General features: G+C 45.7%; 1 protein-coding gene across 4 annotated transcripts in view; it reads right to left on the bottom strand.

Annotated features, from left to right (window-relative positions):
• FAM81A (family with sequence similarity 81 member A) overlaps positions 1 to 27,853 on the bottom strand; it is a 95,467-nt gene that overhangs the window by 38,800 nt on the left and 28,814 nt on the right. For all 4 annotated transcript variants that reach the window (XM_055118049.1, XM_055118045.1, XM_055118047.1 and 1 more), the window contains exon 4: positions 3,663 to 3,781. In XM_055118049.1, the coding sequence (XP_054974024.1) occupies positions 3,663 to 3,781 (119 nt within the window). The remainder of the gene's footprint in view (positions 1 to 3,662; positions 3,782 to 27,853) is intronic.

The raw sequence follows: 27,853 nt of genomic DNA, 5'->3' as shown, positions 1-27,853 counted from the left end.
CCGGCTTCCCGAACAGTCCCCTGAGCACTGTCACGAGAACCAGGAGTGACCCCCGAGCATCCCTGGGTCTGTGCCCTTCTGCCCCCACCAAGAAAAGGGAAACCTGTCTTCTCTGGCTGGGACACAGCAGCCTAACATCAAGCAAGGACAGTTATTTAAACGTCAAGCAAGGACAGTTATTTAAGTGCTATTTAAAATATTAGTTGGTTAAAATTTTTTTCAATTAAAAAATAAAATATTTGTTTGTTCTCCTTCCCTATTATCAGAATCATTGTTTGTCCATAGTTACCGCACAGAGAAGATTATTAAGGCCTGATGAGCAGTTGACGACTGAATTTTACACTTTTGGTGAATTGAATGGCATGTTAAGTCACATGAAAATTGGATCTCACTAATGCTGTTGGTAGGGCCACGGCTCTCTGGGGGACCAAGGCACAGGGCTCAGGCACCTCACACCAGTCACTTCCCTAAGGCCCCGCCCCAAACGGGAGGGCAGCGCAGCAGCAGGATGGGCCCCCACGTCCCCGTAGGACCAGGAAAGCACAGGCCCCCGGAAGCTGCGCCATAGAGACTTTTGGAGACTCCCAGGCAGGCCTGTTCCAGGTGTTCTCAGGTCAGCGCCTTGGCAGCCAGCACCTCCCAGGCGCAGTTCCAAGCCTTGGCCACCAGGCTTGGAACTGTGCCTAGTGGGGGGCGCCTCTCACCCCTACAGATGCCCCTCAGCGACCAACCTGGGTCAGTGCGTTCCCTTGTCCCCAGACCACACACATGCTGAGGTGAGGGGGAGCACCGGGAGGCTGGAGGTGGGCGAAGCTCACCTCACCCGCCAAGCTCCCTCAATGTGCAGAGCCAGAAAGCTGAAAGGCGGCAGGGAATGCTCACTTCCCCTCAGTCTGTCTCAGCAGAAGCTCACACACAGGCCAGAGGAAAGATGGGCACAAACTGAAGTGCAGGTAGGCAGTGCTGCCCATGCGGTGCTTTTGATTGTTTCTCAACAAAAAGTATTTGCTCAGGAGAAGAAACCAGATGGGTGGAGAAGTTGATCAGAACATTTAAGGAAATTCAAGTTTCCTCGGTATTTTGAAAAAATTTCTCACTTCCCCCCCCCCTCACCTGTGGTGCTCAGAGCCCTCACCTGTGGTGCTCAGAGGTTACCCTGATTCTGTGCTCAGGGATCACTCCTGGCAGGGATCAGAACCATGTGGGATGCCGGGGATCAAACCTGGGTTGGCCATGTGCAAAGCAAGTCCCCTACCCAGTCACTGCACTATCACTCTGGCCCAGAGCTTGTCCATCTTTGTACCAAGAATCATGAGGAGACGCTCAGGACAGACAACCCCATCTACCGTCCGCTCACTCCATCACCACAGCACTCGCCTCCTTCACCTGCACCTGCAACAGGTCAGTTCAGCACCTCCCAAGTTCTTCTTGAGCTTGGGTTTTCTTAGCCCTCACCACATTGAGTAGTGTTACAGAAGTGGGTTTCTCTGAAATTGAGCAATACCACGAAGTAGTTCCTCTCAGTGACCTCCAAATCACTCATTCAGCCACACAAACACTTGTCGAACAGCTTCTCTTTTCCAGAATCTGTCCTAGACACTCAATCCATGAAAGCCAAAGGCAGCACTCTCCACTCTGAGACAATAAAGACAACATGGAGATTCATTAGGGCAGAGAGCAGGAGGGGAGCTCAGAAAGGTGATGTATCAGAGAAGACTTCCTGGAGAAGATGCCATTTGCACTGAACTTTATAGGCTGACCAGGAGTTAGAAGAGAGGGGCCAGCTACAGAGCCTGGGGTCCACTCTGAGCTGGGCAGAAGAGTACAGGTGACCAATCATCCTGGCTTCTGCTCAATCTGGATGGAACCTTCGCTGGCCCAGCAGAACCAAACACACATGTGCTGCATGCAGGGTCCTCCCATTCCCTGCCAGCGCCCTCTGCTCTAGAGAGGACTTGGCCCAGGGGTCCCGACTCCTCTGGCCCTGCCCTCACAGACTGCCCTCACTCGCCCCAGGCCGGGACAGATGCCCACCAGGCCTCCAGCCCCCCTGCATGGACTCATGACTGCAGCAGAGGACATAGGAGACCCACCAATTCACAGCCTCAGCCCGGCAGATGGAGACGCCATGCGCTCGGACTTTGATACGTGTGTGGACTGTGTATAAGCGCCCCTTTAATCCCGCAGCTGGGCTGGGCCCAGAACAGTGGGGGCACCAGAATAAACTCCCTGATCTGCTGAGTGGCTGGTCCCCAGGGTCCCCTACAGCAACCCCCCGCACACAAAAAAGAGTTGTTCAGCCCGGAGTATCCACACCGGGCCTCCAAGGAACATCATCATGGCACGGAGATCATTATTATTTGAGAGAGGGACACACCCGAAGAGCTCAGGGATGTCTCTTGGCAGGGCTCGGGGGAGCTGGTGGGGTGTCGGGGATCAAACTGTAACTGGCCCCGTGCAAGGCAAGTGCTTATTCCTGTGTTGTCTCTTGGGTCCCAGGTTCAAGAGGTGCTATTGTCCCTGCCCTAACTGCCGAGATAGATGGAGTCCCAGGGAGAGTCCAGCCCTGGGGCCATCTCCAGAGTCGCCTCCCACCAGAAGACGACCCACAGGGAGAGGATGGGCTTCCTTACAGTGCCAAGCTTTGCATGAGTCCCTGCTCCTCTCTCAAAGGTGAGGCCTCTATCCCCTTCAGTTTTTGTTTTGTTTGGGGGCTACATCAGACATACTCAGGGGTTACTCGTGACTCTGCACTCAGAATTACTCCTGGAGGGCTTGGGGGACCATATGGATGCCAAGGATTGAACCCCAGTCGGCCACATGCAAGCATCCTATCGGCTGTACTATCTCCCATGCCCCTTTATCCCCTACTTAATGGGCTAGTAAAAACCCTGTTTTCTCCCATTTAGTCTGGACTTTCCCTCCATGCAGCCTCTATACACATGCAGTTAAAATATTTTTCCCTACTGATCTGCTCAACGTTACTTTGATTGTTTGAATAGTCTGAGAAAAACCCAGAGTTTGCAGGGGAGTACCCCCTTCATATGCCCCTATAAACAACAAGAGTCAGCAGAGCTTGTCTGTCATTTCCTTCCACACACCCACTTGGGGCCAGAGTAATAGTACAGCAGGGAGGGCATTTGCCTTGCATGTGCCTGACTTGGGTTTGATCCCCAGAATCCCACATGGTCTCTCAAGCACCATCAGGAGTGATTTCTGAATGCAGTGCCAGGAGAAACCCCTGAGCATTACCAAATGTGGCACCCCCAAAAATCTATCCACCCCGCAGTGTAGAAACGCAACCAATCATGGCATGCTGGGAATCCTGCTCATCTATGACCATCAGATTTTTGTTTGATTTGTTTGGGGGCCACAGCTGGTGGCACTTGGGGCTTACTCCTGGCTCTGTGCTCAGGCATCACACCTGGTGAGCCTCAAAGGACCATGGGGGCCTGGAATCAAACTCGAATCACCCACATGCTGGCAAGCACCTTTTGCCTCATTTTTCCAGCCCCACCCTACAGTCATGTCTATGGAAAAGCAGGAGATGCCCTCTGAGGACATGAGAGCTACACCGGGGCCTCATGAGAAGGCTCCCCACCAAAGCAGAGTGCACGGAAAGCTTAGCTGAGCAGGACCCTCCGCGAGGGAGAGACCCCTACCTTGCCACTCTCCCCCGAAGATCGCCCAAGCCCGAGAGCTGCCGCATCTCCAGAGTCTTTAAGGCCGAGTTTGTTCCATAGCTGATGTTGTCCCGGGCACGAATCTGCTCCTGCAGCACCTGTGGGACACAGAGCACAGCCCTGCGGTCACCCACCCTGGCAGGGGCCACAGACGCAGCTCAGCTTCTTCCCTAGGCTCAGCTGGCTCCAGGGCTCACTTGGCAGCCTGGGCATATTATGGTGTCCCCTGCCCAGCTGGAAGTGATGCCAAGCATCCAGCCCCTAGCACCACTGCGTGGGACCCAGAATACAAATGAAAAAAGGAGGAGTGTTGGACTGTTTTTCCAACACTCCCTGCTACACACACACACACACACACACACACACACACACACACACACACAGAGGTTAGGAGATGCATTAGAAGTTATGCCAGGCCACAGCCCTTCACCATTCACCAATACAAACTCTGGCATCGGGGCATGGAGGGAGGCAAAGCTCAGACTCAACACTGCCCTCATGCGCTGGTTTCTGGACAACTGAGTCCAGTGAATTACCCATCCCAGGCTTGTGTCCTTTGTCAGTAGTAATGGTGATGATACTCTAGAATTGCTGTAGTATTCTGTAAGGTCAGAGATATCAACAACAACAAAAGAGCACCTAGCACGTTGCCTTAGTATATAGTAAACACATGAAAAGTCAATCATGTATTTTTTTTCTACTTTATTTATTTGGGGGGGGTCCTTCAAATACACCTACCAGCACTCGAAGGATCATTGAGCCGGCCAAGGCCTCAGCTGCATGCCAGCGCTGTCCCCTCCATGCCACCACCCAGTCCACTTTTCTAATCTTGAATCTATGGTCCTTCTGCTGGGTTGGCGGGATGGCGCCTCCTAGGACAACAGGAAACGAAAGCAAAGCTGGGCCCTGGTGGGCAGCTTGGCTAAGTGCACCTGCTGTGCAGGCGGAAGGCCGCAGCCTGGCCCTGATGGTGCTGTATGCGTAGAGTTACATAGCTGAGGGGGCACTCCCGGTGGGGCTCCAGGGGCCAGCAAGCAAACACAGCCCTCCAGCCCTTTCAGTCATCTCTCCCATTCTAAATTTTAGCGCTCACTTTCTCTTTGATCTGAGCCTGCCTCTCTACCTAGGTCTGCTTCTTCATCTTCATATGGTTCTATTATTTTTACTTCTTATTTCTAATTATACTGGTTTATTTTTTTAAAGTCTGGAGATAGGGTATTTGCCTCACATACACAGCTGACTCAGATTCCATCCCCAGCACCCCAAATGGTCCCCTGAGCCCCGCCAGGAGTGATTCCCTGAGCAGACCCAGGAGTAAGCCCTGAGCATTGCTGGGTGTGTCACCAAAAGAACAAAATAAACTAAAAGTACACTCTGTAAGGTATTTAACATTTTTCAGTGCTTTAAGATTTGCTTTGTGGCAGATGATTGATTTTCTTTTTAGTGTTCCGTAGCTATACAAAAACATTGTGTAAGGAACAAAAGGTTCAGTATTGTTTGTTTAGTTTGCTGCTTCCAAAATTCATTTTCTCTAGAACTTTTTGTGTACTAAAGGTTTCTTTTGCCATGAAAGAGATATTATAAATTCTCCCACTGCAGACTGTTTTTATTATATTCTCACATTTACTGTATTAAGTTGCCATTTTATTTAGCAATATATAGTTAAAAATGAAGAGTGGCTATAAGCATTATATAATAACCTCCTTTATCTGATTTAGTGCTTTAATAATAAGTTCCAACTGACCTGTTAATAATATTGTTTCTACGCTTTTAAATAGTACATAGTGGAGCTAATTGTACACCACGCCAAATCCTAGGCACTAAGGTGTGGTAACTCGATCCTCACCTGCTCTCCAAGGGAGGTCTATTAGGATTCCCATTTTACAGAAGCTGTTAGGTGACCTGTCCACAGCCTCATCAGCAGTGCCCGAGCTGAGGTCAGAACCAGCTCATCTGGCTCCATAGTCTAGTCTCTCAGTCACTAAACTGCTATGAGGTATCACTCATTCTTTCATTTAAAAAGAAAATTTATGAGGCCACACTCAGCACTGCCAATCTTGACAGAGCTGGGCTGCCTCAGCCAGTAACACTGGGGCCCCCGGAGGAGTTCTGGGTAGGAGGTGGGATACTGGGGACCAAACCCGAGACCTAGCACCTGCTCTAGCATCCGAGGCCTCTCAACAGTCGTCACGATGCCCGTGCCCATTCACCCGTTTGTGGTATGAGTTTCCTTTCTTCTCCCCTGGTGGGTCTGGAGTATCTGGCTCCTGCCGCTGTCTCCTCTCCCCTGGCTCCTAACCACTGCTGCTCCATGGAAGGTGACCGTCGCTCTCCAAACCTCACAACCAAATCACTCCACACCTGCTCCCACTCTTTCCCTCAGCTCTGCCCCCTGAGGGTGCAGAGAATCCTGTGACCAGCAGCCACACCCCACGAGACTGCCTTGAAAGAAGCTTATTCTTCTCCCCCTAGTCTTCTCGAGTTCCCAGCTAGCGTTTGCTCAGAGCCTCTCCACGGAGGCAGGGAGTGATATTTTGACTTGGACAATGTCTATCCTATTTCAGTGTTGTTTTTTGTTTTCTTTTTTCCAGCTCTGGAGATCAAACCCACATCGAGTCTTGTTCTTGCAGTGCTGGGGATGGAACCCGGGGGCTCACAGGTGTAGATAAAGGCTCTGCTGGGAACTGCAGCCCCACAGGTTGTCTTCTGTCTTTCTTTTTATTTTTTGGTTTGGGACCACACCTGGCAGTGCTCGTGACTTACTCCTGCCTCTGTACTCAGGAGTCAGTCCTGGCAGTGCTTTGGGGACCACATGAGATGCTGGGGATCAAACCTGTCTTGTCCGTGTGCCAGGCAAATGCCCTCCCCGCTGTGCTCTCTCTGGCATCCATTTCTTTTTTTTTTTTTTGAAGTAAATAGATTTTATTCAGAGGTTTCTGAGGGAGGGAGGAAGGGATAAGTGGGAGAGAGAACTAGTAAGAATAACGCGGGCTTCTCCAAGGGTGGAGGAAGCCCTTACACATAACCGAGCTTTAGACACAGAAGTATGAAAGCATGAAAGTACACATCTCAAGAGAGGAGATGCGGGTGACACATGTGCTTGGCCACGCGGGCGCAAGCAGCACATGGGCTCAGGCAGCATATGCGCTCTGGCATCCATTTCTATGAGATGATACAGGAGCACTGTCAGGGTCACTGACCAGCTTCGTGACACTTCTCCTGTCTCCTTTCATTAGGACCCACGCAGACTCGTTTAAGAGTCCTTTCTGTTTGTTTGTGTTGCTTACCTGGGCCTCTGAGTCATGCTCAGTGGGACCCGGGGCCCTTCCTGCCAATTCTCAGCCAATGGGCCCCTGGTTCATTGCAAGGGCCAGAGCCTGTAGTGGTTCCCCAGGGGTGCCCAGCCATTCTGGCAGTGCTGGCGATCTCCTGGGCCAAGTACAGTGGCCATCTCTCAATCGCTATGGGTGAACAAACGGTCACTCTTTGTTCATCCTCAGGAGGGAGCCCACTGTAAAGGCAAGGAGCTTGACCCCATATGGACTTCCTTTCCAGTTGCCCAAAAGTGGCAGGAAATGGGCTTTTTCCTCTGTATAATGGCTCCTAATGTCCAGAGGCCTGTGAGAAGCTTTTGTTTGGAGTCCAGGGATTTTACCAGCATGGACCCACTTGTGGATGCTTTAAGTCAGTTCTGCCTAGAAGCCCATGAATATTTCAATGCAATCTCCAGTCAGCTCAAGTAAACGTTCTTCTCTTAGGAGAAACTATTCTCTTTCCTTCCTCTGGAATTCCAGCGAGCCCCTACTGGCTGCCTGGCTCTGTCCTCCAAGCTTCTCTCTGCCCATACATGTTCTCTCTGTCTCTACTTATGACACTGCAGCACTGGTTTTACTGTCTTCCAAGAAACTTATTCATTTCATACATGTAACTATCTCTGCTTCTCCTTCACTAACTGACTTAAAACTGGACATCCAAGAGAGAACTTGTATTTGGGTCTCAGTCAAGCAGGGCCCGTCTCAGTCATGCGGGGCTCCCCTAACAGAATGCCCTGGACCAGATGACTGACACAGGACCCACATTTCCTTCTAGGAGATTCCAAGGCCTTAGGTGTGAGACAAGTGTGGAGTGTGGTGTGTGGTTGGTTACTAAGAGCCTCTCCCAGCCTTGCTGTATCTTCCCAGGAGCCAGGAGCTCAGCTCTCTCCTCTCCTTACAAGGAAAGGAAGCCCTTGAGGAAACACCCTCCCTGACCCTAAGCGGTCCCCAAAGGCTCACCTTCCAGTGGCCTTACAAGGGATTGGAGCTTCAACACTGGCCTTCACTCTGGGTGGGGCACACTCGATCTTCTCAGGCCCTAATTACTTCTGACTGGAGGTCTCTCTGCCCATCAGGACCCACCCGAAGACCTGGGTTACTCCTGACCCTGGTGGCCAGTCCTCCTTTGGTGTGATAATTCTTTTTGTTCTCCGCTATGAGAGTAAAACATCAGAGTGTAGAGTTGGAGAGGCCAGAGAGACGGTACAAGACCAACGCGGGTTCTTTCCTAGTCCCGACAGGGTCGCTGAGCACACTGGGAGTGATTCCTGAGTGCAGAGCCAGTAGTAAGCCCTGGGCACCACCCCTGCTCACGGCCATACCGAGCTCTGTGCTCCAGGTCCTACCTGCACTGGGGCCAGTCAGCGCCTTAACCATGCATCTAGCTCTCCAATCCCTACTATTTTTTTAACTTTCAATATATACTTGAAAAGTACACTTACGAACATTTTAGGGCCAGAGAGATAGCTTCTCTTGCACATAGCCAACCTAGACTAGCTACAGACACTGCATATGATCCCAGAGCAGCCCTAGGCATGAGCCCTGAGCACTGAGCCAGGAGTAAGCTCTGAGCACTGAGAAAAAAAGAAAAAGAACATCTTAAAAAGAACCTCTTAGAATGAAGTGAAGATCATTAGCCACTCAGGTTGGGGAGTGGGTATGGGAGGGGGGTATATTGGCGTTCTTGGTGGTGGAACATGTGCACTGGTGAAGGGATGGGGGTTTGATCATTATATGACTGAGACTTAAACCTGAAAGCTTTGTAACTTTTTTCATGGTGATTCAATAAAATAAAAAGTTAATAATAATAATAATAATAATAAAGGAACCTCTTAAAAGTATTTTTAGACTTCCTGGTAAAGAAGAAAAATCAGAGAGATGAAGGTTCTGTGTTTTATACTGAAAAGCTGAGGCTGGAGTAACAGAGAAAAAAATTTTTTTTCACTGGGAGGATTTTGGAGCTGTTAAACCTATTTGGTATTTGCAGAAGTTTTCAGCTTTTTTTTCTGAATGAACTTGCTCTATTAAGAAGAATGCAAACCAGTTACACTCACCTGTGAATGACAAAATGTTAGTCATCAGCATGCATTCCTGCAAGGAAACTTCAGATGTGACTAATCAGGGCTCTCCATCTCCCACTGAGAGACTCTCTCAGCAGGAAGCAGCTCTCATGGACTGGTTTTCAAAAGGCTTCTCTGTTGTGTATGTGGTGCTTCAAACTTTTGTTTTGTCTTGTTTTGTTTTCTTTGTGTTTTGGGTCACACCCAGCAATGCTCAGGGTTTACTCCTGATGGTGCTTGGGGGACCATATGGGATGCCAAGGATTGAACCCAGGTCAGCTGTGTGTAAGGCAAATGCCCTCTACACTGTACTATAGCTTCAGCCCTTTGATGCTTCAAGCTTTTGAGTACAATAGGTGTAAGACCAAGATTCTCAAATACTTTGGGATGCCTAAGGGTCCCCAAGCGGCTTGTTCAACACGAATATTCTCAGGCCTCCTCCTGAGAGCAGCTGATCTTGGGACTGGGTCAGAAATAGGGATGCTTGTGGGCCACAGGCCATTCTGGAGAAACACTGCGTTAGACACAGTAGAAACAGCAAAGGCTATCACCAGTCTTGGTTCATTCGAATTTTTTTTTTCTTTTTGGGTTACACCCGGCGTTGCACAGGGGTTACTCTTAGCTCACGCACTCAGGAATTACTCCTGGCGGTGGGCAGGGGACCATATGGGATGCTGGGAATCGAACCCAGGTCGACCATGTGCAAGGCAAATGCCCTACTTGCTGTGTTATTGCTCCAGCCCCCTCATTCAATTTTTTTTCAGTCAAAAAATCTCTAAACAAAGAAAAGGAACAGCAATTCCTAAAGGAGGAGCTCAAAATTCACCTTTTTAAAAAAAGGTTCCACTTTTCTAGGAAGCAAAGTAGCAAGAGATGAAAACCACACGATTGGGAATCGGCAGCTATTAGTAGTGGGGGCTGTGGGGAGGGGCCGCGGGGGACTGCTTTCTGCCCTCTTCTGCTATGAACTTAAAACTGATCTGAAAAAAAACTTTAACATCTTAAAACTTGAAATCACATTTTTATCTACCTCCACAATGAAGTCAATGTTTCTAATAGCAGGGCTAGGGAGACGTGCCAATGGCAGAGGACATGCCTGGCCTGTGAGGCCCTGAGTTTGATCCCCAGCCCATGAGGGGTCATCAGGTGACCCCAGCACTGCTGTGCCTGAGCGACAAGCTGACAGGTCCCCAGCACTGGGCTGAGAGCCACCAGAAGAGACCTCAGGTTTCCTGACAGTGCTGGGGATGGCCCCCATTAAGAAAAACATATATATAATTCTTTAATAACAATGTTATCTTAGTTTTAAAGTTTTGAACAGAATAAATACAAATAATAATTTGCAAATAAATGCATGTTCCATGAGATTCTCAACACATGTGGGGGGGGGGTGGTAATTGGACCACACCCAGTGGTACTCAGGGCTTACCCAAGGCTCCATGCTCAGGGATCACTCCTGGCAGGGTCAGGGATTAAACCAGGTTGGCCATGTGCAGAGCGAGCATTTTACCCACTGTTGCTATTTCCTTGGCCCCAATCTTTAAGACTATAGAGGAATTCTGATAGCAAATGAGCACTGTTGCAGAGATTGTCCACTTTATTCTGAGCCTCCCTCTGCCATCAATACTCACCCTCTTCCCACAAGCTTGTTTTTTACTGCAGGTCCCACCTCACCAATCCGTATACTGTGGGCAGAATTTGGGAAGCAGGGAGCCCTTATTCACCTTCTTAAATTCAAGTGTCCCAAGCAGAGGGCCAGGAGTAAGTTCTGAGCATAGCTGGTTGGGGCCCAAACAGTGCCCACACCTTCTTCCCCAGGAGGTGGTTTGCAGGATGAGCACCCTGCAGTGCTCAGAGGCTATTCTTGGCTCTGTTCTCAGGATCAACTCTTGGTAGTACCCAGGGGACCATATGTGGTGCTGGGGAACTGAACCAGGTACACGGAGACTTCAGTCGCATGCAAGGTTAGTGCCTGACCTCAGCCTCTGAGCATTCAGGTGCTCATCCACTGGTTTGGCTCCATGTTCTAGGGCTCAAATCTAGTAGAGGAACTTCTGAGAGATGGACCCAAGTTCCTCAAACATGAACTTGGGCCTGCTAAAATGTATTTGAGACAAAGGCAGCTATCAGAATCCATCCAAAAACCAATTGGTTGATTTATGTTGAAAAGACTGCCAGGGATGGTGATATGGCTTAGTGATAGAGTACACAAGCCACATAAACAAAGTCTGGGTTCCACCTCTGGCACCAAAAACATCATAAGACTTCTATCGGGCTGGAAGGATAGCATAGCGGGTAGCGTGTTTGCCTTGCACGCAGCCGACTTGGGTTCAATTCCTCTATCCCTCTCAGAGAACCCGGCAAGCTAGCGAGATTATCCCGCCCTCACAGCAGAGCCTGGCAAGCTACCCGTGGCGTGTTCAATATGCCAAAAACAGTAACAATGTCTGACAATGGAGACGTTACTGGTGCCCACTCAAGCAAATTGATGAGCAATGGGATGACAGTGATACAGTGACAGAAGACTTCTTTCAACAAAATAGAACAAATACTCAAATTCCATTTAATTAATCTCCACCCCTAGGCCTTACCCCCAGTCAAATATCATGCCAAGCCAGTGCTAGTGAGCAAAATCCAAACAAAATTAATTGAATCAGAATGATAGTTAATGACACATCCCATCACCTGGGCTGGCTGGGAGGTTATACACAATTCTGGATGTGTCTTTGAGGGTGTTTGGGGAGAGATTAGCATTTAAATGGTGAATTAGGTAAAGAAGAGCATCCTCCCAAAAATGGGGGGTTCACCTCACTTGTTGGAGATCATAGATAACAAAAAGGAGCACAGGGAGTAGAATTTGCTTTCAGCCTTCATTAAATGGGCCCTTGGGTCCCTGCTCTGGTTCTCTTTTCCATAAGCCAGCTTGCCTGGGCACACCACTTAGATGGCAGAAGTATGGCCTGTCGGTATCCATGATCATGTGTCATATGGAATATATTATCTTCACATGTAAATGATAGACATGTACATTTTTACATATAAGCTTACATATGTTGTACATAATATAAATGTATTTTCTTCTGAAAACCCAAGTATCAGTGATAATATCCTAATGTACCTACCTCACGCATGGAGAAGCCGGCAGAGGAACCCAGGTGTGTGGGACTCGGGGTGGAGATCTCCAAGGCTGCTCGGATTGGGACTGGGCCTCTTCCACCCAGATCCCCCATTTTCCAGTAGCTAGGCAGTCACACCCAGAGACTGCTCCTGGCACCATGTAATCCTGTCAACGGCCAACAGCCAGAGACTATACAACCAAGCTCCCAAAAGCTCCTGCATTGCGGCTGCGCAACATCTAATAGCCTAGTTGTCCCTCTTAGAGAACCTGACAAGCTACTGAGAGTCTATTGCCCACTTGGGAGAGCCTGACAAGTTCCCCGTGGTGTATTCATATCCCAAATACAGTAACGGGTCTATACATACCTCTTGGAGAGCCCGGCAAGCTACCGAGAGTATCCCGCCTGCACAGCAGAGCTTGGCAACCTACCTGTGGCATAGTCAATAAGCCAAAAACAGCAACAATAAGTCTCATTCTCCTGACCCTGTAAGAGCCTCCAATCGTTGAGAAAGACGAGTAAGGAGAGGCTGCTAAAATCTCAGGGCTGGGGCTGGAGTGATAGCACAGCGGGTAGGGCGTTTGCCTTGCACGCGGCCGACCCGGGTTTGAATCCCAGCATCCCATATGGTCCCCTGAGCACCGCCAGGGGTGATTCCTGAGTGCACAGCCAGGAGTAATCCCTGTGCATCGCCAGGTGCGACCCAAAAACCAAAAAAAAATAAATAAATAAAATAAAATAAAATCTCAGGGCTGAGTGTAATAGAGACGTTACTGGTGCCCGCTCTAGTAAATCGACGAACAATGGGATGACAGTGATATAGTGATACTATATTCCTATTCCAACAGGATCGAATCCACAGCTGCAGGCTGAAATTCCCCTTCTGGGGAAAACACATGGCATATAAAGCTCAGGGCTTTCTCCTTACTGCTGTGGCTAGATACATCCTAAACCAAGTCACCATCTGTTCATTGTGCCAAATATCTACCCAGTGTCTACCTTGTTCATACCTTTTCTCCGACACACTAATAAAACCCAACCCCAATTCAGAAAATTCTTCAGCAGCCCATTGAAAATCCCTAAAATAGGAAATTGCATGTAATCTGGTCAATTATATGAGTACTTAGTACTGTTTCCCATGACCCAGTTAATGAAAAGCCAACACCCCACACCGTGGGACATTGTTTAATCTGAGCACATGGAAACCAGGAGGTCTTGACCTTGGCCAGAGAGCAGAGCCCACTGCATAGTTTCACAAAGTTAGAAACAAAGTGAAGCCTTCATCACCACACTGGTCTGGCAGGAAAGGTGAACACCCACAAAACCATCAGGATTACTCACTGGGATTAGGCTCCTAGGAACTGACACCAACTTAAATCAAAGGCAGCATGGGTGACCCTCACATGTATAACACAGTTGACTACACTATCTTTTCTTAGTACATAATGATGATGACAACTTGCAAAAACTATTAACTGAGGAATAAGTAATTGGTAACACACTTCCCATCCCAAGAGAAGCACTCAATGGAGACAATGGTGAATATGTATTTGAATAGTGGAAGCTCAATCAACATTTATCAATCACCTACTACATACCAGCACACAAGGGTATTGGGTTTTGACACTACAACCTACTTACAGAAAATGAGCAATGATTCAAAGTTTGGGAAGAATCAAGTATGCCTGAGCCTTTGATTATGACACATTTACTGAGCTCCTACTGTGTGCTATTCTGTAGCACATACTGAAACTATCTCCAGCTCTTGATGTTCATCTAGGATAGCAGTCTGATAATTATTTTCCCTTTTTTTCCTGAGCCAAAAGCAAATGTAGTAATATTTTAGTATAAATATATCTCAGATTGGCTAGCTCTACCAGGAGAAGGCCGAAGTAAGACTTATAGCTTTTACAGAACAAGTAAAATTTACACTGAAAAATGAATATAAACCCATAGTAAAAATAACTTAAAACCCACAAAATTTCCAGAAAAAATTTTCTAAGAATGTATAGAGCAGGGAAGGAGATAGAGCACAATGATTTGCTCATATCAGACCCTGGGTTTGATCCCTGGAGCAAAAGCTAAACCAAACCAAATCAGTTTTGTATCACAATTCACATATATTCACACCTCTTTGCTTTAAGTTAAATATGCAACATTCCCTTTGCATAAACTCACACTCTTAGTGTTATATTACCTATTATTAGTTTTAAAATCTGTTATAACTTTTTAAATTTGCATCAGTGATTTCATTTTAACATTTGGCTACAATGTAGCAGTTTGAATGTCTCATCATTCATCCTAATTTTGGTTGTCTGCATAGACAAGTTTAGACTTATAATATCTATAAAACCATATGAATGTGTTTCTTATTGAAGTTTATAGAATGCTAAAACTGCCTTTTGCTCTCTTTATAGGCTATATACATATATGTAGTTATTACCAGTTACCAAAAAAGTAAATGCTTACATATGCAAAGTAAAAATTTTCCCCCAGAATTAGATTTTACTAAGTTTTGTCTCTCTACAACAGGAACCATCTTTTCATTTGCGGAACTGCACAATCCAAAAATATATGTAAATAGAAAAGAAGCCGTATGGTTAAGGCGAGAATAATTATTACATAAAATGTGTCTCAGATGGAAAAACAGCAGAGTTAAAATTACTTTAAAACTTGTTGTAAAGTGCTTTTTTAAAAAGTCATCTTCAAGAAACACACATTAATGAAAAATTGGGCTGGGAGACAACACAGAGGGCTGGTGAGCCTGCCTTGCATGCTGGAGGGCTGGTTCAGTCCCTGGTACTACACAGACCCCAAACACAACCTCTTCACACTGAGGGATGGAAGGACTGAAGGGAGGAGTGGGGAAGGAAGCAAGGGAGGGGAAGAGAAGGAAAGTGAAAGGGAAAGGAGCAAGGAAGGAGGGAAGGAGGGAGGGAAGAAGGGAGGGAAGGAGGGAGGGAAGGAGAACAGTAAAGAAAACAATTAGCAAAAGCCTAAATTAGCAAGAGTCTTGCTGATTAGGAATGTCTGCTAATAACTCTGATTATCTAAATAGGTCAATGAAATCACCCACGGGAATGCCGGCCACAGCTCAGTGAGAGCTAAACTAGAGGGGACAGAGTGCTCGTGCAGCGGGTGAGGCGTTTCCTCACACACGGCAGATCACCCCAGTATCCCATATGGTCCCCCAAGTCAGCAGGAGTGATCCCTGAGCGCAGAGCCAGGAGTAAACCACCAGATGTGGCCCCCCAAACAAATGTAATAATAAGAAAGAACTAAAACTAGAATCATGTCCTGAAGAAATTCTTCTGAGCACATGAAAGCAGAGAACAGAATTGCTGGTCGCATTTGAGTCGGTTACTTAGAGCACATTCTAGAAACATTTCTAAGAGGCAAAGCAGAACCATGAAAGGAGCTTATTTGTTTGTTTATTTGGTTTTGGGGGCCAGAGAGATAGTACAATGGGTGGGGTGTGGGTTTTGGCCCACACCTGGTGGTGCTCAGGGCTTACTCCTGGCTCTGTGCTCAGGGATCACTCCTGATGGGGCTTGGGGACCTTTTGCGGTGCCGAGGATTGCCCCAAGCAGCATATTTTTAACAGTCTGGGTTTAGTCTCAGCACTGCCCCTTGCTGGCCTTTCGCCTCCTGGGGCCTCACAAGTCCCCTCTGGAAAGGACACTGCAGAGACCGCCATGGGTATCTCCAAGCACTTTTGCCAGGAGCAGACCTACAACTGGCTTCCTCTGAGGGGAACAATCAGTAACAGAACTGGCTCTTTTCTCCTACAGATGCTGTGTCAGACAATGCAAGGACAAGCAGGACTTGGGCCTTCGTTTTTGAAGTGCTCACAACCTACCAGTGGCAACAGACTTGGAAAGGCACAGTATCATTTCTTTCCAGTGACTTCTGGGGCAACAGAGTCAGATGCAGGGTGCACTGAGGGAAGCAGAGTGGCAGGGCAAGGGCGGGGGACAGGGCTCCCAATAGTGAAGGAGATCAAAATGCTGGGAGTGCTCCACTGAGTTGGAAAGTGTCTTAGAATTAGCTCCAGTTAGGGGATTAGCACATGGGAACTGTATCATTATTGCCTCTTACGTGGACAGGGAAAAGTAAGTCCGGGATTTATTAAAGGTAGAGCTACACTTTGCTTTTTCCTGAGATCAGGACTACCAGAATAGATCGACTGTGATCTTTGGTTTATCCACCACCCACACAAGCCAAGGGAACCCAACTGAGAGCCCAGAGGGCACAGGGAGGAAGGAAGGGAACGGGCAGGATGTTCTCCACATGATGAGCTTCAATGCCATGGGCTGAGGGCCTGGGGGACACATGGCTCATTCTTTATTCCTAATCAATTCTCACTGGTGAGCCTCCCTCCAGATCGGGTGCTATCTATCTACCTCCGGCAGCAACTCGCCCTTCCTGACATTGAGATACTGAAACTTGAACAGTTCCATCACTGAAATGTTCAAAGGCTCCAGGATTTTATAAGTCACAACTGGGGGTTGCCAAGTTATTCAGCCACTGGAATAAAATTGGTTTTGCACTCAAACATAAAACTGGAAAGATTGTTCTATATATAGACATCACCTTCCAAAAACAAATAAATCCTCTCTGGCATCTCTTAAACTATCTAGCCTTAAACCTCTGAGGTTACTCAAGTTCTTTGGTGACAGGTCATGGAGCCTGATTTTGCCCACCTTAGTTGAGGATGAGGAGGAATGAAATTGATTTAAAAGCCCCGTGTGGTGGACAGAGCGATAGTATAGTGGGTAAGATGTGTGCCTTGCACACAGCTGACCTAGGCACCACCGGTATGGTGCAAAAAAATACAATAGAAGAAAAGCTATAAGGAATAGGGCTTCATGGTGAGCAGCCCCTGGCTCCCTTCTGAGAAAGAGACACAACAGTCCCGGAGCAGGCAGCTGCAGGCAGCGGGGCTGGACCAGCCATTGCCAGCCCTTATATTTTGCTCAGGTTCCCAATTCCACAGAGTAGGAGTCTTGAGGCCAGGGTCTGAGTTACAGGCCTGTTTAATCCAACATGGCAATCCTGACTACAAGTCACCTCACATACAGCTGAATAAAGGTTAACTCCAAGTCTAAAAAAAAAAGTCTCATTTCTATGACCAGAGAAATTGGAATGGATGCCTTCATCAGAAAACAAGAGAGACGGGTCACATCCACTTCATAACAGACAGCCTCACCCTTTCTCTTACACAACCGCTGAGATCCAGAGCAGAAGTCCTAGAAGCTTGAGGACAAAGGTGCTCCAATGAGGGCATAATTCTGAGTGAATTCCTGCCACGAAAAAGGGGCTGTGAGAATCTTAAAGAACAAAGAAAACTGGTGACATTGTGGTTCCCTGTGACCTCCATAAAGCGTAAGTTAGAATTATCAGACAATGAGTCATGCATTAGAATTATCAGAAAATTTTATTACCTGTGGGAACAGTAGCCATGAAAGAATTGAAATAGGGCCAGTGTGATAGTACAGGGAGTTGGGCACTTGCCTTGCATGCTGTTGACCTTGGTTCCATCCCCAGCAGTCCATGTAGTGCCCTGAGCACTGCCAGAAGTGACTCCTGAATGCAGAGCCAGAAGCAACCCCTGAGCATCACCAGGTGTAGCTCCAAAACAAAAATAAACAAAAAAGATCTGACATAAGTAAATAAGTGTCAGGGAATGAACAGATTTAAAGACAGGAAATAGGGTCTCTTTCTTTCCGATGTCTTCTCCACTCTCAGCTGAGCCACTTTTCCTGGGACTTGTACTCACTCTGTAGAGCCCAACAACCTTGATCCCATGCCAGAGATATTCTAGGTGGGAAACGGAGAGTTATGGAAAGCCACTCTGCTTTGGCTTGGTTTTGGCTTTGGTTAGGGAGCTATGCCTTGCATTGTTCAGGGCTTACTCCTGGCTCTATGCACAGGGAGTGCTCCTGATGGTGCTGAGGGGAACATACTTGGTGCTATGGGTTGGACCAGGATCAGCTGCGTGCAAGGCAAGTGCCTTCACCTCTGTACTATCTCTTTAGCTCAACTAATCTAGATTTTAAAGCTGCCGCTTCAGATGCTTCATAGCAAAGCACAAGAGCCATGAACATTGCCCTAGAACCAAAGCAGAGCTGCCCTCAGCCTTAGAGCAGGAAAGGCACCCTGGTGCAAACTCCACACAGCATCCCAGCGTGATTTCCAAAGAGAACACCACACCTGCCCTGGCCCCTGCCTGCACCCTCAGGCGCCCAAACTGGATTTCAAATATGCTCATCTCAGCTTGCCTTAGCCAGAAGACACATGGTCTATCCTGTCCCCATGGATGACAACATGTTCCTGTGCTGAAAGGGAGAAGAACAAAATAGCAGAATAACGGGGAAATTTGCAGGACAGATCCAGAAAGTACTGACACTGATGTATGTTTCATATTGGCAGTAGAGAATACAATAATACCCAAAGACTCTATCGCAGTGCAAAAATCAAATGTTTTTCTGAGACCGAGTATACTTTTCTCATGCCCTGTACCTGTGAGGTCAGCCACTTTTAAGGAACACCAAGTTTGGAGAGCTGATTTATTTTATTGCTAACTAGTGTGATTTAGGGCTGATTAAGTTTATTGCATGGCATTTGGGGGATTAATTAGTACTACAGATGAGTTTTATAAAAGAGAATCCAAGATGACATTAACTCAGGTTTCATCTTTGGCAAACAAATCCCAGTGTTGAGGCTGCCTTGTAGATAGGTAAAATAACAAGAACCGTTATACCTATCATTCCACTAAAACAATGCATTACTACAAAGCTTTTTTGAGTTCTTACTAGGTACCAGGTACTATACGTACTTACATTATCTTGCTTAACACTTCCAAAGTTAATTATTTATAGTTAACTAAAAAATTAGTAATACATTTGAAAAATAATTTCAGTGAGGACAATTACATCTCCCAGCGGCAGGACTAAAATTCACACTGTAGAACTGTGAACACTGGGAGTCAGAACTGTGATTCCACTTGGCAGATGATACACAGAAGGGCCCACAGAATCCAGGACACAAAAGATTCTAGAGACTAAAAAGAATTTAAATTATAAAAGAAAAATTAAGTTTTGTGAGAAAAATGGGGAAACCTTTCATCTAGGTAGATAGCAATTAAAGTCAAGTCAGAAGAACCTCAGATCCTGAATGATGTTTACGACAGAAACAAGAACAGGGTTGCTGAGAGTCGAGTCTTATTCTAATACAGAAGCAGTATTTTTGATGCTTTCACCCACATATTTGGGACAGGATCTCCCAAGCTGTGTTCAGGGGGCTCAGGGGCCACATCGATAATACTTGGCCTCCCATGTTAGTAGTTTGGGGGCTGAGGATTTGGTGTTTCTCAGGCCCTGCACTGTCCAGGCCACCAAGCTGCCATCCCCAACCGCTCCTGGTCTCCCCAGCACTGGCAGGAGGACCCCTAAGCACTGGAGCAGAAGCAGACCCTGACACCACCATGTGTGAAAAAAAGAAAAAAGAAAAGCAAACATAGAAAATAAAACATAGAATTTTTAAATGGAATAGAGAAAGACAAACAACAGAAACAGAAAAACTGTTGTTTTTTAATAAAACAAGTATATTCTTTGAGATTATTAAAGATTCAAAAATTTCTCCCTAAATTGATCTATGCAAAGTCACTGTCAGTGTCATCCCGTTGCTCATCGAATTGTTCAAGCAGGCACCAGTAACGTCTCACAATGTGAGACTTATTGTTACTGTTTTTGGCATATCCAATACGCCATGGGTAGCTTGCCAGGCTCTGCTGTGTGGGCAGGATACTCTCGGTAGCTTGCCGGGCTCTCTATGCAAAGTAATCTGTCAAATTCTAGGCAGACTTTTTTTTTTTTTTTTTTTTTTTTTTGCTTTTCAGGTCAAACCCAGAAATGCACAGGAGTTACTCCTGGCTCTACACTCGGGAATTGCTCCTGGCGGTGCTGGGGGACCATATGGGATGCTGGGAATCGAACCTGGGTTGGCGGCATGCAAGGCAAACGCTCTACCCGCTGTGCTATCACTCCAGCCCCCTCTAGGTAGACTTTTGTATAGAAACTGTCAAGCTGGTCCATACATATGTGCATGTGTGTATACATACATATATGTAAAATATGTTCATATGTATATGTATATACATTTATGTGTATGTATGTGTGTGTGTCAGTTTGGAAAAATAAAATAGTCAGTTTGGAAAAAAAGAACAAAGTCAGAATATTTACACTATCCAATTTCAAAATGTATTCAATAGCTAGAAATTAAGACAATGTGGTATTGGAATAGAAAACCCCATACAAAGCCAAAGATTCAGGGACGTGGCTTATCAGTTCAATCAATGGGTTCCAGGAATAAACTCTTCTATTTTATGGTAATTGATTTTTGACAAAAAGACAAATTGGAAAATGAATGATTTTCCCTGGATGACCAGATGGAAAAACAATAACAACTTAGAAAGTTACCTTATTGTTTATATAAAAATTGAAGCCAGAGAGATAGTACAGTAAGAAGGGTGCTTGCCTTGCATATGGCTGATGCAAGTTTGATCCCCAGCATCCCACATGGTCCCCTGACCAGCCAGGAATGATCCCTAGTGCAGAGCCAGAAGTAAGTCCTGATCACCACTGGGTATGTCCCAAAACCACAAATACAAAAGAATTAATTAAAAAGGATTATAGATCTAAAAATAAGAACCAAAATTAAAGCTTTTGAAGAAACTATAAGAGAAAGTCTTTGTGACCTTAGGTTTTGGATCAAATTCTTAAAATAAGACATGAAGAGTATAAACCATGAATTTGGAAAAAAACCTATAAATTGGATTTAAGTATAATGTTTTAAATTTTTGCTTTCAAAAAACAAAACTAGAAAATTAAAAGAATGAAGACAAAAAGACAAAATAGTAAAATAACATCACTTATATGATAAGTGGGCTGGAGCAACAGCACAGCCGGTAGGGCGTTTGTCTTGCATGAGACCGACCTGGATTCCATTCCTCCACCCCTCTCGGAGAGCCCGGCAAACTACCGAGAGTATCCTGCCCGCATGGTAGAGCCTGGCAAGCTACCTGTGGCATATTCAATATGCCAAAAACAGTAACAACAAGTCTCACAATGGAGACATTACTGGTGCCCACTCGAGCAAATCAATGAGCTACGTGATGACAGTGATACAGTGATATATGATAATATATTTTTTGGTGCACTATATAACAAAATTTTTCAATGCAATAATAATGCAATTGAAAAATGGGCTGTTCTTGCATATGGCATGATGAAGACAGGCAAGGAGAGAGAATGTGTATTTGCCCTCATCTTGTGATCTCAGAAAATGTAGATCAAAACTTGGATGCCTCTTGAGGAACAAAAGTTTCTGGAGCAAGAGACAAAGGACAGCACCCAAATTGGAGCAAGAGACAAAGGACAGCACCCAAATTGGAGTTAGGAAAAGAAGTCCCCCCTTGCCCCCCTTCCCCCGCCCACCACCGCCACCACCACCACACACTCAGAGGTCTGTCACTGTCATCCCACTGCTCATCGATTTGTTCGAGCGGGCACCAGTAATGTCTTTCATTGAGAGACTTATTGTTACTGTTTTTGGCATATCCAATATGCACGGGTAGCTTGCCAGGCTCGCCGAGAGGGGCGGAGGAATCGAACATGGGTTGGCCGCATGAAAGGTGAAAGCCCAACTGCTGTGCTATCGCTCCAGCCCTCTCAGAGGGCATCAAGCTGAAATGAAGAAAATATTTCTAAGACATGGGACTTTGCCCTGGGAAGTAAGGTAGGGAATGTACCAATTATCAGGCGTTCAGTCCTATAGTTACATAACTAGAATAAGACACAAGAAGCTAAAGGGGAAAAACAGGGGTGAGAGTTGCTGACAGGTGCCACTCTCCTAAGCTTGCTGGCACAGCACGTGGCACCATGTTGGATCTCTCACTCTCCAAAGTGGCAGGCTTTGGGAGAAAGCCTGGGAACAAATCCCTCAAGTTGCTCCAACCACTGCTCGCAAATAGCTGAGTGAGTGGGGGCCTGAGAGACAGTTATCGAGACTGTTTTCTGCTGGCAGACAAACATGCCTAGACCCAGCCAGTCCCCAAGCAGACGGCACACCCACAGCAGACAGAAAGCGCCCTGCAGAACTCCCAAAGTATAGCCAGTGAGCAAAGGGGCATCTGCCTACAGTGCTATGACCAGCCACGTACCACCCTCTGCCAGCCAGTGTATGCTCTGTCACTGCTGGAATGGAGACCCCCACCTCCACTTAAACCCACCCTACCACAGTTCCTCAGCTGCTTTCCCGCTCTGCAGGGAGCACTAAATGTAATGAGGAGATGAAGACCTCAGTGGAGCACAACAGAGGAGCAAACAATAAACTGGAAAAAAACGGATACAGCAGAGTTAGGAATTCAAAGCAACCATCCTAAGGACACTCACTGCACTGAGGTTGACAGTCTAAGAAAAATCCAAACAAAAATTATAGACAAAGAAAACAGTAACAGCTCTGTAAAATTTGATAATAATAGAGGAGCTCAACAGCAGAATGAAATAAATCAAACATCAAATCAGCAAGCTAAGAGATAAAGTAGTGAGAGCCATCTAAAAATATTAGCGATGGAGGCTGGTCTCTCATTCTGGGCAACTCAGAGAAGGGAACACCAAGTAAAATGTGGTCGGAGGTCATGCGGGGGAAGGGTGATGCATGCCTAATGTAGACTAGAGACTGAACACAATGGTCACGCAACACCTTTATTGCAAACCACAACACCTAATCAGAGAGAGAGAACAAAAGGGAATACCCTGCCATAGTGGCAGTGTGGGGTGGGGGGAGACGGGACTGGGGAGGGTGGGAGGGATGTTGGGTTTACTGGTGGTAAAGAATGGGCACTGGTGAAGGGATGGGTTCTCGAACTTTGTATGGGGGAAACATGCGCACAAAAATGTATAAATCTGTAACTGTACCCTCACATTGATTCACTAATTAAAAATAAATAAATTATAAAAAAATTAGCAAAAAGAATTAAAAATAATGATGATAACATGAGTTGCATATGTTATCACATAAAAGGAGGTTCTAAAAGGAGAAGAGAAAGGGAACCTTTTTTTTTAATGTAACTTTTTAAAAAGTTTTTATTTTATTGAATCACCATGAAAAAAAATACAAAGCTTTCAGGTTTAAGTCTCAGTCATAGGATGATTAAACCCCCATCCCTTCACCAGTGCACATGCTCCACCACCAAGAACCCCAATATACCCCCTCTCACCCTCCCCCCACCTAAGTAGTTAATGATCTTCACTTTATTTTCTATATTTTGAATACATTCAATATTTCAATAGAGAACTCACTATTATTGTTTGGAATTTCCCCTCAACAATCAGGCCTGCTGAAAAGACATCATTTAATAATTTCTTTTCTTTGCTGAGAATGAAAACTCTATGAGCTCTTCATTTTGGATTTCTGATATTTTAGCTCAGTTCACAGTCTAGATGCATGTCTGTAAGAAGCTGCTCTGGGTGCCAAAATGGGTTAGAAGACCTCTCGGACCATAGTCTATAGGAACAGAGGGTTCATTTCATGCGCGGCAGCTCCAGATCTTATCTGGGCCGAGGATGTGCCGGTAATGCCCCCTTTTAAAGGGAACTATTATTATTTGCAGGAATAATAGTTAATATATTCCCTAAGCTGAGAAAGGAGTTATATTGGCAGATCCAGGAAGCTCAAATAGTCCCAAACAAGCTAAATCCAGAGAAAAATATACTGAAACACATTATAATTATACTGGGGGGAGGTGGGTAGAGAGAAAGAGCAGTTCCTAAAAGCAGCAACAGAAAAAGCAGGGTCCTATAGAAAGAAGCTACCTTAAAACGAGCAGCATATTTCTCCCCAGAAAATCTATTGGCCAGAAGGGAGTGGTAAGATGTACGCAAAGTGCTGAAGGAAAAGGACTCCACCCAGTTTGATTATCACTTAGATGTGAAGGAGGAATAAAGAGCAGGAAGACAAACTACAGAAAGGAGAAATTTCCAGGCTATAAAGATAGAACCAGGGTTAAGGTGCTTGCCTTGCACCCAGTTGACCCTGATTCAACTCCCCTCCACGCCCTCCCCACCTTGGCACCAGTGTGGTCCAAGTAACCAAGGGTCATTCCTGAGCCAAGAGCCAGAAACAGTCTCTGAGCACTGCAAGGTGTGGGCCAACCACACACACACACACACACACACACACACACACACACACACACACACAGAATTAATTACCAACTAAACTAGCATTCCAGGAAATATTTTAGGGAATTCTATAAAAGGAAAAGAACCCCTAATTTGAAGTAGCAAGATACCTAAAATACACAAAATGTGAAACAGGAGAACAGACATTTTCAAGATTACTGATTGGGGCTGGAGCGATCGATAGCACAGCGGGTAGGATGTTTGCCTTGCATGTGGCTGACCCAGGTTCGATTCTCAGCATCCCATATGGTCCCCTGAGCACTGCCAGGAATAATTCCTGAGTACATGAGCCAGGAGTAACCCCTGTGCATCACCGGGTGTGACCCAAAAAGCAAAAAAAAAAAAAAAAGGATTACTGATAATTGGGCTGGAGCGATAGCACAGCGGGTAGGGCGTTTGCCTTGCATGTGGCCAACCAGTGTTCGATTCCTCCGCCCCTCTCGGAGAGACCCCCGCAAGCTACCGAGAGTATCGCGCCCACACGGCAGAGCCTGGCAAGCTACCCGTGGCGTATTCGATAGGCCAAACACAGTAACATTAAGTCTCACAATGAGAAATGTTACTGGTGCCCGCTCGAACGAATCGATGAGCAACAGGATGACAGTGACAGTGACTGATGATTATTTTCAACTTCATTGATTCAAGTTTACAGAGTTTACACTTTACAGTTTCCTTTCTACCTATATGCTGTTGAATTTTTTTTTTTCTTTTTGGGTCACACCTGGCGATGCACAGGGATTACTCCTAGCTCTGCACTCAGGAATTACTTCTGGCAGTGCTCAGGGGACCATATGGGATGCTGGGAATCGAACCCAGGTCAGCCGCATGCAAGGCAAATGCCCTACCCACTGTGCTATTGCTCCAGCCCCCATGCTGTTGAATTAACAAAATTTTTATCCTCGGATATTATATTTTTCAGTTATAAAATGTATACTCGGTTCTTTTGGTTGTTACTTGGGGGCTACCCCAGTTCTGCTCAGTCGTCGCTCCCATTTGTACTGAGATGATCGTGTAGTGCAAGAGATGAGCTGGGATCAGGTGGAATCAGCTGGGATCAGCATGGAAGGCAAGTGCCTTAGCCTTTGATTTATCTCTTTCTTCCTATTTTTTAAAAATTATTATTTGGTTTTGGGGCCACACCAAGCTGTGTCCAGAGCTCTGTGTTCAGTGATCACTCCTGGTAGGGTACAGGGGACCCTCGCTGAGGGTCCAAACCAGGTCAGCAAGGAGCAAGCCAAGTACCTTAACCTCTGCATGATCTTGCCAGCCCCTTGGTTCTTATAAAACAGATTTTATTTCTCTGCTGCTATTTCATATGTTATATATTCATTTATTATTAGTATATTTTCCATTGAATATACTTATAAGATCTTTTTTTTATTATGTCACTCAATTCAACATTTAGCTCAAATTAGGATTAGTCTATAATGATTTTCTTTTGAGAAAGGGTCTTGTCCTAATTCTTCTTTTGTTGAATAATTTTGGATTGTATCCCAGATGTTTTATATAGATTTATATAAGTCTCTGGGTTCTGTTTTATTTCTCTGGGGGAAAACATAGTAGGTAGTTAGATATTACCTGCTTTTCAATGGTGAAAATTTAGTATATTCTCCTTTAAAAATATTATTCTTATCATAATTTAAGATACCATTTTATTTTATATGCCATTCTATTTTACAAAAAGTTTTAAACCTCAACATAAAAAAAATTAATGAAATTTAAAAAGTTAAAAAGAGCTTCTAGCACATTAACCAAAAACAGAAATCTTGGAAGTATGACACAAAAGGACAAATATATAAGTGATCCCACTTAGATGACAAATCTAAAATAGGCAAATCCATAGAAATTAAAAGTAGAAAAGAAGTTATCAGGAATTAAAGAGTGTATGAGCAGGAAAGTATTGTTTAGTGGGAACAGACTTATAGCACTGTAGCACTGTTGTCTCATTATTCATCGATTTGCTTGAGCGGGCACCAGTAACATCTCCATTGTGAGGCTTGTTGTTACTGTTTTTGGCATATAGATTTTTGGCATATATGCCATGGGTAGCTTGCCAGGCTCTGCTGTACGGGCAGGATACTCAGTAGCTTGCTGGGCTCTCTGAGAGGGACGGTGGAGTCGAACCTGGGTCAGCCATGTGCAAGGCAAACGCCCTACCCACTGTGCTATCGTTCCAGTCCGGGGGAACAGACTTATGTTAGGGATAATTACAAAGACTAAGAAATCAACAATGATGGTTTCAGATAGACTGATAAATGTACTTAATGTCCCTGAGCAACATATTTATCTATTTATTCATTCATTCATTTATTGTTTGAGGGCCATTCCCAGCAATGCTCAGGGGTTACTCCTGGTTCTGAACTCATGAATTACTCCTGGTGGTGCTCAGAGGACCAAATGGGATGCCAAGGATTGAACCCCATTGGCCTTGTGCAAGGCAAGTGCCCTGCCCTTTGTCCTGCCCTGAATAAAGTAGGGTTTTTTGTTTGTTTGTTTTGCTTTTTTGCTTTTTAGTCACACCCATCGATGCACAGGGGTTACTCCTGGCTCATGCACTCAGAAATTACTCCTGGCGGTGCTCAGGGGGCCATATGGGATGCTGGGATTTGAACCCGGGTCAGCCGCATGCAAGGCAAACACCCTACCTTCTGTGCTATCGCTCCAGCCTCCTGGAAAAAGTTTTAAATAATTTAAATGGTATATTTTACTGGAATAAAATAAAATATTTTTATATTTGTTGAAATATTGTATGCAATCAAAATGAAAGTAAAGTAAAATTTATTAGTTACACAGGCGGGGGGGCTTAGGGTGGGGGGGCTAGGGGCGTTGGGGGGCTAGGGGTGTGGGGGGGCGGGGTGGAGCTATACTGGGATTCTTGGTGGTGGAATATGAGCACTGGTGAAGGGATGGGTATTCGAGCATTGTATAACTGAGATTTAAACCTGAAAACTTTGTAACTTTCCACATGGTGACTCAATAAAAAATTTTAAAAAAATATATTTTTATATTGGGCTGGAGAGTACAATCAGGAGGGTTCTATATTTGCATTCAACTGACCAGGATTTGATCCCCAGCATCCCATACGATTCCCCAGAACACCACCAGGAGTAATCCTGAGTACACAGCCAGGAGTAACCCCATTGCTGGGTGTGACCCAAATATACACAAAAGTTTTTAAATATTTGTATTGATATATATTCATTGATATACATTTATTGACATATAATTAATATATTAAATTTTATATATATATATATAAAACCTGAGATCAAACCAGGGTCTTATGCACACAAAGCATATGTTATACCACTGAACCAAATCCCAGCCCCCAAATTTCTTTCTAAGGTCTGGGGAGGTAGCACAGGGCTTGGTATTCATCTGATTCATCTGGGCACTGCATGGATCCCTACTATCACTGGAGAGGTCCTGAGCAGC

Source organism: Sorex araneus, chromosome 10, assembly GCF_027595985.1.
Source record: "Sorex araneus isolate mSorAra2 chromosome 10, mSorAra2.pri, whole genome shotgun sequence".
In the NCBI taxonomy this organism is placed as follows: domain Eukaryota; kingdom Metazoa; phylum Chordata; class Mammalia; order Eulipotyphla; family Soricidae; genus Sorex; species Sorex araneus.
The sequence above is the reverse complement of the archived record's forward strand: the minus strand, read 5'-3'. Positions and strand labels throughout refer to the sequence as shown.